General features: G+C 36.3%; 1 protein-coding gene across 1 annotated transcript in view; it reads right to left on the reverse strand.

Moving 5' to 3' along the window:
• Positions 1 to 12289, reverse strand: part of NET1 (neuroepithelial cell transforming 1) — a 61769-nt gene that overhangs the window by 25933 nt on the left and 23547 nt on the right. The window contains exon 3 of the mRNA XM_021696690.2: positions 11108 to 11167. Coding sequence (XP_021552365.1) covers positions 11108 to 11167 — 60 coding nt within the window. The remainder of the gene's footprint in view (positions 1 to 11107; positions 11168 to 12289) is intronic.

Here is a 12289-nt window from a genome sequence, read left to right on the forward strand (position 1 = left end):
TTCATTTTCCTCAAAGTATTTTCTAATTTTCTTTGTGATTTCTTCTTTGACCCACTGGTTGTTCAATACTGTTATTTTCTACAGAGTTGTAAATTTTTCAGTTTTCCTTCTATTATTTCTAGTTTCATTCCACTGTGACTGCAAAAATACTTTATATAATTTCAATATTTTCAAATTGATTAAAGCTTTATATGATCTATTCTGGAGAATGTTCTATGTGACTTGAGAAAAATGTATATTCTGCTCCTACTGGATAGAGTTTTCTGTAGATGTCTGTTAGGTCCAATTGGTTTATGGTGGTGTTCAAGTCCTCTATTCCCTTATTAATTTTCTTTCTGATTGTCTATCACAATTGGCAAAAATTTAAAAGATTAAAAAAATTCAGGGTTGAGAAGAATGTAGAGATACGTTATCATAAACTGATGAAGAAATATAAATTTGTCAAACTACTGGAAGGTAAGTGAACAATATTATCAAAACTGAAACTTGCAACCCAGCATTTCCACTCCTTGATATCAGTATTAGAGACATAACAATGGTTCCTCTGTATGGAAGGAGAAGACACACTGCAGCATTATTCTTAATGTGAAAAAATGGAAAATATATTAAAGGGCCATTCTTCAAGGACTGGTTAAGTAGATTATGGTACTTTATACTATGGAATATGATATAGCAACCAAAAAAGAATGAGGTAGCCTTATATGGTATTGATAAGAGATAAAGAGAAAAAAAGTGAGCTGTAGCACATGTACAGTATGATCATATATAGGTCACCATTACTAAACACATTGTTTGAAAGTATGTAAACAAACAGAAAGGAACCCAGAACATATCAAATAGTAACTAGTTACTTCAGAGGACTAGGCGATACAAGGAAACTTAAAAAAAAAGTTTAATTTTGAACAAAGACAATGCATTCTTGTATTACTTTTATAATTAAAAAGCAGACACAAGCATTTACATGCACACAGCATCCAGGAATGATTCACAGAAGGTTTAGGAATGATTAACCTTCAGGATAAATAGCACTGGATACTTCAATAGCTTCTCAGAGCATTATCAGGAGTAATTGTTTTATGTTTAACTTTTATGTTTTTGTCTAAGAAGAACCATTTTCTTATATCTATTCTCTGTTCCTCTTAACTTTCATCACCTGTACCAGCAGTTGGCTTCATTTTTTGGACCTATGTCACAGAGAAACAATGTTTTATTATATTATGTTATAGGGCAACCAGTAGAGATCATAAGTTATATCAAAATGCAAGATGGGGGGCACTAAGCTAGCCTTATTCATAAGTTAAGCCACTAGGGGCGCCTCGCTGGCACAGTGGGTTAAGCCTCCAACTCTTGGTTTCTGCTCGGGTCATGATCTCAGGGTTGTGAGATGGATCCCTGAGTCAAGATCCTCCCCAAGTCAGGCTCCATACTCAGTGTAGAGTCTGCTTGAAGACTCTCTCCCTCTGCCTCTTCTCCCTCTCTCTCTCAAATAAATAAATCTTTAAAAAAAATACTAAGTTAAGCCACTAGCTTTAGCATGCCAGCCAGCTTCAAATTATTCAAATCTGTGCCTCAGAAAAATTACCAATTACCTGTCATGGTCTAAGAGGTGGGTTTGTCAAAAGTGAGATTTTATTAATCCAGGAACTGACAAGACTATTGTAATCCCAACCACAAATGTTTTTAATATAATTTATTAGGAATAATATACATAACTTATGTTTAATCTAAAATTTACATAGTACACCAATACTCAAAGTATAACCCTTCAATATACTATTTAACTTATAAGAAAATGAAATCCCTAAATCTGAACATTCTGAAAAAGAACGAACCATATATATATATATATATATACATAAACATACACATTTCTTTTGAAGTGTTGTGGTATATATATATGAAGTGTTCTGGTTTGTGTTTTGATCACTAACAGAGTTAAAGAACACTTTGGTCATAAAAATATGACTCAGTCTTAACTCATCCCAGATTATTTTACATTAACAAAGTAAAAAGTCACTTTGGACTCTTCACTATCAGAAGAAAAGGGCAAGGTTATGGTTGCTAACAAACAGAGCTGAGAAACACCTTTGGAAAACAAATACCGTGTTCCTTTTAAAATGAATAATTTTATACATAATATAGTAGTAAGGCAACCTGATAAAAGATAGTGCTAAAATTTTACTTAGAGACAAATTTAATAAGCAACCACAACTTCACAACAAAATAGCCAATGATCCCCTACATGACAAATCCTTAACATCAGTATTAAATTCTTAATGTAAAATATCCAAAATCAAAATATGGAATACAATGCTCATGTTATATGTTTACCTAAGTCCAAAGTCTTGATTCATATGATCTATACTACTTTATCTGTTCATTAAATATTTACTGAGCACCTATTATGTGTCAGGCCATGTGGCAAGGTGACTGAAGTACAGAGGTAAATAAAGTAATGGCTCCCAGCAACAGGCCTCAAAAGACAATACAAACTGATCATATTTAGCATATTACATAATAACTATTATATTTAGATGAAAGGCCATGCAAAACACAGGGCTGGGAGAGTTGGCAGAGTATCCATTTCAGGGCACGTTTTTGGGGAGAGGGACAACTTTAAGAATGTCACATTCTAACTTAGTGGTTAAGTTCTGGCTGTACCTAAGAATGGCTGGGACAACTTATACAACAAAAACAAAACCCAGATGTTCTTAGGTCCCAATGGTACCCATCCTCATTCCCCCATCTCCTCACATTCACATAGTCTGGGATAGGGCCTAGCAGCACATTTCCTCCCTAAAAACTCTCTGGGTAACTCTGACCTACAGCCAGAGTTGAGTAATTATTTTCAAGGTATAAATATAGCTTAATGCTACTGTGATCATCAGAATTTCATTGCTGACTTCTTTCCTCCTCATGAAATCCTAATTTGCTCCTTCTATTCAATTTTCCCTACCTAGAGGGCTAATGGGAAGGGTAACCAGGCTAGATTGGTAGGGGTGGGATACAGGGAGAGGGGTTAAGACTCTGGGAAGGGTTCCTGGATATAATGCCTGAGTGGGGATAGGCAGGCAATCTCCAGACAAAGAAAAGGAATAAGGATGTACAAGGGAAAGGAAACAGGGAATATGATTAAGAGAGATATTTTGGAGAGATGGAGTATGGAGCTCATCATAATGGGGATTAGATGTTAAGTAACATTTGGGTTTTATCTTTAAAGCAATGAGTAGCTACTTAAAGAATTTAAGCAAGGTACTGAAAGACCAAGGAGGAGCGATTAGGTGGCTCAGTCGGTTAAGCATCAGGACTCTTGACTTCGGCTCAGGTCATGATCTCAGGATCATGAGATCGAGCCCATGTTGGGTTCCACCCTGGGCATGGAGTCTGCTTGAGATTCTCTCTCCTTCCCTCTGCCCCTCCCACACCTGCACGCATGGGCATGTGCCCCCCCTTAAAAAAAAAAAAAGACCAAAGAAAATCAATATGGCATCATAAAGAGGCTACAGGCAGGGAGGCCAGTTACAAGGCTATATCTCTTGAAGCAACTGGATAAAGGGATGTGAAAATCAGGACTGTGATCTGGCTTAAAGATTCAGACTAGGGAGTCATCAGTTACAGACAGCTGAATCTGGTAAGTGAATGAGCTCTCTAAAAAAAGATCATTAAGTAAGAAGAAAAAACTGATGAAGATGAAACCTTAGGAATGCTCTTTTCATTTCCACAGTCATCACTCCCATTCCAGGCCTCCAGACTCTGTACCAGGTCTTCACTAACCAGTACTTTCTACAGAGATGGAAGGACTATAACTGCAGAAAATCAGTTCAAGAATCCAGAATGTCCTTTCTGTTGATTTTCATAGGTCAATAAACTCTTCAGCCAATCATTTTCAGCTTTCAAACTGACTGGCCAATTAACCCTCTGTACTACTTCATTTCTTAGTTCTTCCTCATATATTTGACTCTTTCCAAAGAATTTATCATTCCTTACACATACATAACTCATTTTAATTCTTGGCATTTTTAGACACCCCTTCTCCATCTGGGGTTGGTTTTCCCAGTTCATGTTCACTTTCATAAAAACCCAACTCCAAATCAAAACCTCCCCAAATCTTCTATTTCTCCCTCCCATTCTTCTAACACTGTCATACTTCTATAATCTATGCAGGCATGATTTTGTCAGAGGTTCTCGTTTCCTGCTTGGATATAGTCTTATCTCTAAGGTTAAGTATAGGACCTGGAACATTGTGGGTGCTCCATAAAATGGTTGTGCAATCAAAAAAAAAAAAAAAAAAAAGAATAAAAGAATTTAGACCAGACCCTAGCGAAGTTTTGAGTATACAAAGATATTCAATAAATTATTATTTCAAATTCATTCTTATCATAGTTGTACATAGTTGTACATGATTCCTTAGGTTTGGAAGAAATGGAGACTCTATCATGGCATGTAGGTAGGCCTGGTTAATGTAATCAAACTTTTATAAGGATTTCTTTCTTGAATATAACTCCATAGTTTGAAGAACATAGCAATAGTATATGCGAATGTATAACCATTGCCCCAAACTTGATAAATTTTGAAGGAAAATAAAAAGCTTATCTTTTGGCTAGTTGATGAGTATTAGTATCAGTGCATAATATACAATCTATTCTAAAAATTATAGCAATTCAAATAATTCCAGTCAATTCAATGTCAATAAAATCTGCTAAAATTATAGTGGGTTCAGAAGAAAGCTAAATTTGCCTTTCACATTGGGAATAAAATACAGGAGTCATAATTCTGGGACTAAGGTGATGGCAGTGACATAGTTTTACAATTTTTCCAAATTCTTCCATAAAAACACACAGAACAAGGACAGCAAAATCAAAACCCCAAGGTCAATATGTATAGCACCATGTAACAAGGTACACATCCCCATGAACCCAAAAATATAAGTTAATGTGCATAAACTACCAACAACTAACTGTAAGACTTATGTAGCATCAGAAGAGAAAGCAGAGAAAAACAAAACATTTGCCAGATCTGAGTAGAGAAGAACCCCGAAACTATTGACAGCTACTTGCTACAGCTGCAGAGTTAGGCGGGTCATTGTGAGCACGGCAATTGAAACTGGGAAGGGTTTTATCTATTCAAGGGTGGCAGTAAGGGGGGTTCATGGCTGGAACACATGAGCTTAGGACTTTCAAAGCTCCCTTCCAGGACAAAGCCCTACACTGTGGTGCAAGTTCTGGGAACAGATTCAAGTCAAGTGGAATAGAGGTGACACACAAGAAAAGAGAAAGTTCTGATAAAAGTTGAGGAGGAAAACAGATCCTGGAGAACTCAAAGTATATCTACATTTATCATTTGTTAAAGACAACGGAAGAGGAAGTTTAGGGTCATGAAGCTAGAAAAGCTCTCCTGACTCACTCCTCCTTTCTAAAGCCATTTTCATGTGGTAATGACCAATAGAAAAGAATCACAGTCAAATCCCATATTAAGTTTTCATAAGGAAAAAAGGTATAAGGGAAAAAATAATATCCCTACAAAAAAATAAAGGCATGGTAGAAAAACGTGCTCACAAAAAAACTATAATATTCCAAGACTAGCTATAAAAGAGCATAAATCAGAATTAGAAAGGTGGTAAAATTAAGGAAAGGATTAGCAATAAAAGAAAATATCCAAAACTTGAAATCAGATATAAAGGGTGCCTGCATGTCCTCTCAGTGGATGATCTCATCTTCTAGGGCCGTGCATCTTGTCTGATTCACCATTTGTTACTAATCAGGTTTTGCGACTCTGTAAGGGCAGATGTTAACTGTAGAAAACTGAGAGCAGTGCAAATACATTCTGTAGGTAGATATGTAGATGAGGATATTAATCTGTTTTGCATCTAATTTAGCAATCTTATTCCAGCATTCTTTTTTAAAAAAATATTTTATTTGTTTAGTTGAGAGAGAGAGAGAGCATGAGCGGGTGAAGGGGCAGAGGGAGAGGGACAAACAGACTCCCCACTGGGCGCAGAGCCCCACATGGGGCTCAATCCCAGGATCCTGAGATCATGACTCATGCCAACTGAAGTCAGATGCCTAACCGACTGAGCCACCCAGATGGCCCTTCACCATTCTTTCTTCCAGTAATTAGAATCCTTCAGCGTTTCTGCTGGCTCACTCATTAATATATTAATTAAATCTTTGACAGGTTTTCACTCTTTAAAGTTAAAAAAAAAAAAGGCAGCTAGAGCAACACAACAAAACAGAAAACTCAATCTACAACAAAATGAAGAGACAGTGTTTCCCCCCAAAACCTTTTGTTTGTCAGATAGTTACAAAAAGGACCACTATGAGACCCACACATGGAACCAAAGGGAAGGCAACTGGGCTCCTCTGATGGCCTTGAGAACAGGGAGCCCCTCACTAGCATGCTAGTCTGAGGACAGTAGTCTAACCTGGGAAGGACCCCATGATCAAATTCTTGAGCGGAGAGCAAGGACCCTTCCATGCAATGAGGTTAGCAGTCTGGGCCATTTAAACTCTTGAAGCTAACACAAGAAAAAACTCAGATAAAAACGAGGGAGCAAAAAAGATCTCAGAAAGCGTGAGGCTGTATTGTTAAAAACCACTTTGTGAAGACAACAGAAGAGGGAGCTCTGGAGCTATGAAGGTGAAGACAGGCTACCAGGGCTCACTCCTCTCACCTTTAAGACAGGAAAATTTACTGGACTTAAAAAATGAGCAAAGAATCCCTTTAAATAATGAATCCCTTTAAAACTATTATAAGAATACAGAAAATGTGAGTAGAATAATGTCTCTATAGCATAAAATAAATTAAGAAAATTATAGAAGCTATGAAAGAACTTAAAAATCAGAAATTAGATGGGTGGAGAAAGGAAGATTTGCAATGAGGTGATAGAACTAAAAAAATAATTAAAAATAGAAGAAAAATTATTTCAGAATAAAAAAAATCTGTCTACTGCATTAAGAGGAAAAAAAAAGACAAAAGGGAAGACAAGTTTGAAGACAAGCCCAGGTGGCTCATCTAACTCTTGATCTCAGCTCAGGTCTTGATCTCAGGGTCATGAGTTCAAGCCCTGCATTGGGCTCCACACTGGGCATGGAGCCTACTAAAAAAAAGATAATAAAATAATTTTAAGAAGATATAAAGAGAGAGAAAATATTTTGAGAGAAAGTGATAAATATAAAAGATTAAAAAAATCAAAGTAAAAATCAGGGAGGGGACAGAAAACAATGGAATGGAAAAAAAATGACAAAAACTATGAGAACAAGTCATCTGAATTTACTCAAGTCTACAGCAGGGGTCGACAAACTCTCTGTAAAAGGCCAAATAGTAAATATTTCAGTCTCTGTACGTCAGATGGTCCCTGTCACTGCTACGCAATCTCTGACACTGTAGTGTTTTTAAAAGCAGCCATTAACAATATATGTAAGTCAACGAGCAGGTCAGATATGGTTTGTGGGCTACAGTTTGCTGACCCCTTTGCTAGAAAATGAGTTTCAGGAAACCAAAAACCTAGAACTGGTGCTCAGCATTCAATATACATTTACCTGTAGAACTAAAGCCTAAAAATGGTTACCAGGGTACACAGCACAATCTGCAATGGCTATATGCTCTGATCTTGTAGATACAGTAAAACTATGTTCAAAACATGGAAAATGGTGACTGTACATGTAAAACAAAGTAAGTACTAAATACTTTAAATGTATTAATTTAGAATAAAGAGATATTACTTTAGTTTATTAACAGGGGAGAAGGAGAGGAGGGAGAAGAGGTGTTAGTTGATTATAATAATGCTTATAGGAATGAACCAATTTACAATAGCTAAAAAAAGAGGAAACTGAAGGCAAAAATATCCAAGAGAACAAAAACATGAACCTTCCTAAATATGGGAAGACATACCAAAGCAAAAACACACAAGTAAAACAAATAAGAAAAGAATAAAATAGAGCATATAATGAAAGACAGCATGCTACTGTTTAGCCAAGAGAGTGGGATACAAAAATATACATGCAATTGCTTCTATTTTTAAAAAGTGAAAGAATAAACCATAAAATTTAAAAAAGGAATAAAGGGATTTTGTACAGAAGAAAGAAGTAGGGTAGAAGATCTAGGAATAGAAACAAGAATCCTGTGGAACTACTTTGAAATTCCATACAATTTTGTTACGTGATTATAAGAAAAATTAAGTTTAAAAGTTCTTAAAAATTGAAAATGAAAAGGAACAAGTGAGTTGTTGTCATAATTACACATAGAAAAGTACTAGTTCAGGGGCACCTTGGTGGTGCAGTTAGTTAAGCATCCAACTCTTGGTTTTGGCTCAGGTCGTGATCTCAGGGTCCTGGGATTGAGCCCCACATTGGGCTCCACACTCAGTGGGGAGTCTGCTTGAGGATTCTCTCGCTCCCTCTCCCTCTGCCCCTCCCTGCTCACACTCTCTTTTAAAAAAAAGTACTAGTACAATAATTTAAAAACACAGTAAGTTGTACATATAATTTATATGTAAAAAACAAAAAATCTGAAAAATAAAACATACAATGTTTTTAGTAATTGTTTCATTTATAGTAATGCAGTAGCAATTTGCAGTAATGTAGACTGTTGTCTTTGAACTGTGAGTAAATCAAGTGAGAAATTATGTCAGTGTCCCCAAGACCTAAATTTTTGGTGTGGCTGAGAGATCTAGATAGTAAGATTAACACAATTGAATAAAAAACACTGTAGCCTCAGATCTGAAATATCAGTATAAACTCAAAATTTATTTTATCTGAAAAAGTGATACACATTTCCTAGCTTTGTCCATGAAAAAGGCACAGAAACAAGAATCAATATAGCAGCAAGGAGTGTTCATAATGTTCAGGTTTAAGCCTCTACCATTTCCTAAGGAAACCAGGGTTTTTAGAAATGACTGTTTCCAGGTATGGAGCAGAAACAACAAAATGTACAAGTGGGCCTGGAAGAACTTGTCATCCTGGAAGAAAGGGGGCCATTTAGTCTCTAGATATAAAGTGAGGGTCATGTCAAAGGATACAGGAAATCAATATATTGCATTCCTTAAATTTACATTATGTTAAATGTCAATTATATCTGAAAACTGGGGGAAATAAGGACATTGGAGCCATCCTGAAGCCAAAGATAGGGTAATTTGAGCATTGTAAGAGTAATAACTGAAATGGATCAAAACACTACAAATGTGCTAATATCTGTAAGTTCATAATCATATTAAAAAATCATTAATTACTTTTAGAGAATTTTAATGAATAAAACTCATCACTTGAAAACTGATAAAAGGATGGTGAGGGGAGTTTTCTCTCTTTTTTTGAAGATTTTATTTATCTATTTGAAAGAAAGCGTACATGAGTGGGGGGGGTGTGTATGTGTGAAGAGAGAGAAGCAGGCTCCCCACTGAGCAGGGAGCCTAACATGGAGCTCAATGTGGGGCTCGATCTCAGCACCTTGGAATCATGACCCGAGCCAAAGGCAGATGCTTAGCCAACTGAGCCACCCAGGCACCCCAAAGGGAGTTTTCTTTTTACAGAAGTATTCTAGTTAATAAAGATGACTGATAAAGGCACAATGTCACCACTTTGCCACACTCAATGAGTAAATAAATCCAGGCAATGACAATTAATTTGGACAACATCACAAAAAGACATGATGTACCTTCCGAGGGAAGTACAGAGACCAAAACAATCTCTAGATCTATCAGTTTATTAGGAATAAAGGGAAGAGAGGAACAGAAGAAATGATACCATGGAGATGCAATCATGAACATGCAGGATGTGAAGGGCTCTACACATGCAAGAACAAAAAATCCAAAAAAAAAAAAAAAAAAAGCTAGAGAGGGAACCTACAGATTAAAAGACACTGAAGAGAGAATCAGAATATATGGACCTTATATGAATTCCAATTCAAACAGACAAAATGAGCAAAACCAAAACAAAAAAGGTGTAAGACAAATCAAGGGAAGTGTGAACACTCAATCTGATGACATAGATAACATGATACAAAGTAAAGGATTTTCTTCAAAATAATCCAGGGGAGAGGAGGCAAGTAGATAGATAAAATGAGAAGAATCTGATTGCACGATGGGAACTGCTGAAGTTGGGATAAACAAAAGGAGGATTATACTTAAGTAGATTTGACCATGGATTTTATTGTGGCAAACTATAAATACTATTTCTGTGTGTGATCTGATTTGAAGCATACCTAAAAATACTCAGGGTTGCCATTTCATCCTTTTTTTTCTTTCTTCGAATATAGGATTTTTAAATGTTAACTAAAACTGTTTTGCAAAACACTTAAAACACAGAGTTCTTCCATAAACATATTATGTATGTACACATGCCAACCCCATCTCCCCAAATCTGGCTTGCTGGATTTGGTAAAACGTTGATGGGCAGACCTATAAAAATTTGCCATCGTTACACATGATGTCAAACATTTTTAAAATCCCGCTTAAAATGTATGTAACCTTTATGTAACAATCTTTAAAAAGGTTCCTTAAAACCAAGATGGTTCTGTAAAGTTTGCCAACTGATAAAAACGGACTAAGTAATTCCATAGATACCAGGTTTGGGGACTTAACTACAGTTTTACATAAAAGGATACATAATTATTTTTTAAGTGTGCACTGGATTTCAGTTAGTCACATGTCACACATTGGAAATGCACGGCCACTTTGGACCTGCAGACGAGCTGTTTGGTTTGCATGGTCCAACATATAAAGACTGGGAGATTTCACATAAAAATCCAGATTTTGACAGTCCTACAAGGAGCCGTGGGCTAGAGCACAATAGCAGCTGCCTCTTGCAGGAGGGCACATTTCTCTTTTCCACCATAGTCCCTCCCTTCCTTCCTCCTTGCATACACCATACGCCTGGCCTCTTTAGGCATTTGAGTGTGAGATCACTAGCTAAAGCCTAACATTGTTCTTAGGAAGGCTTTTACCTCATTCTTAACAAAAAGTACAACAGAAAAAAGGAAGATACCTGTAAGAGCCCATATTATTCAGTTTTGCACTTATAATTTTTTTAAAAATTAGCGTTCATTATCCTTATAGCACAAAAATAAAACACTATCTGCATATTTTTAAATGCTTTGACAGAGCAGGAAGGCTTACCTTCAGATCAAGGCTGTTAAGGCTTACGACATCATCGTCTTTTGCTCTCCGCTTTCTTTTCTATATGAAAAAAAAGATTTCATTCTTATATAGAAGGAATGCATGTTACCTCATTAAGCAAAGACCTCATAAAACCAGAAAAATCACTTTAAAAAAGTGAAGCTGTACTCATAAGAAAATTATTTTTGAAAAAAAAAATATTTTTGAGGGATGTTCATAAATTATCTCTAGCATACTGTTTAAATAGTCTCCCCAGCCTGAATCATCTCATGCTGCGAAGTTCCACCCTATTCAAAAACCTTATATAAAGTTTTTTCAGAACTCTTATGTAAGTCAAGGACTGACTACTTGTTATGAGAAAAAGTAAAATATGTTTTAAACATAAAGGCAACAATTTTTTTTAAAAACAAACAAATTATTTATCCTATGGAGGGGGGAGGGTCTTCACTCGAAAAAAAATACCCTTTTCTCATGGCCCAAAGTAATTAAGACTTGTTGCCTGAAGCAGGATTTATCTGCTGGGAGACAACACACTTGTAGTTATCATTCATCATCCTCACTCAGCCCTGCTGGTGCCTATAGTGGCGAAACTGTGTACAATCTCATTTCTGTCCTTCATCACTATTGAAGAAGAATCCTTAAGTAACACATCACCCACTCACACCTCAAAATAACTTTTCAGATTACCTGTGACACAGTCTAGCTCTTGTGAACTCTCAAAACTGACCAGCCAGGGTGCCCTTCCAGGACCTGACTCCACCCCAAGGAGAAACTGGTGGTAGTGGAATCAAAATGGAGCAGGACAGGGACAACAGAGAAAAGGAAAGATAGAGTCCAGATGGAAGTGGGGAAAATAGATGGAGCCTGGAAATCACAGAAGCAAGGCGCCATAAAAAGTAGAGAGGGAGCTTCTCTCTCTGAAGTTAGAAAAGTTATCGGAACCAAACCTCTTTGTAAAGTTCAGAAAAACTAAATTCACATTAAAATGAACAGAAAATTCTCCAAGTCAAATCTTGCACGAAATAACTCTAAGAAAAATGGGAAAAGGGAAAGAATAACATCCTTACAGGGAATGAAAGCACTTGAGAACGAAATACTCAAAGAAGAGCAAAACTATGACATACTATTCCAAAGTTAGCTAAAAGACATTAAGAAAATGATAGAAGACCTGAAAGAACAATA

Source organism: Neomonachus schauinslandi, chromosome 5 (genome assembly GCF_002201575.2).
Source record: "Neomonachus schauinslandi chromosome 5, ASM220157v2, whole genome shotgun sequence".
Lineage (NCBI taxonomy): Eukaryota > Metazoa > Chordata > Mammalia > Carnivora > Phocidae > Neomonachus > Neomonachus schauinslandi.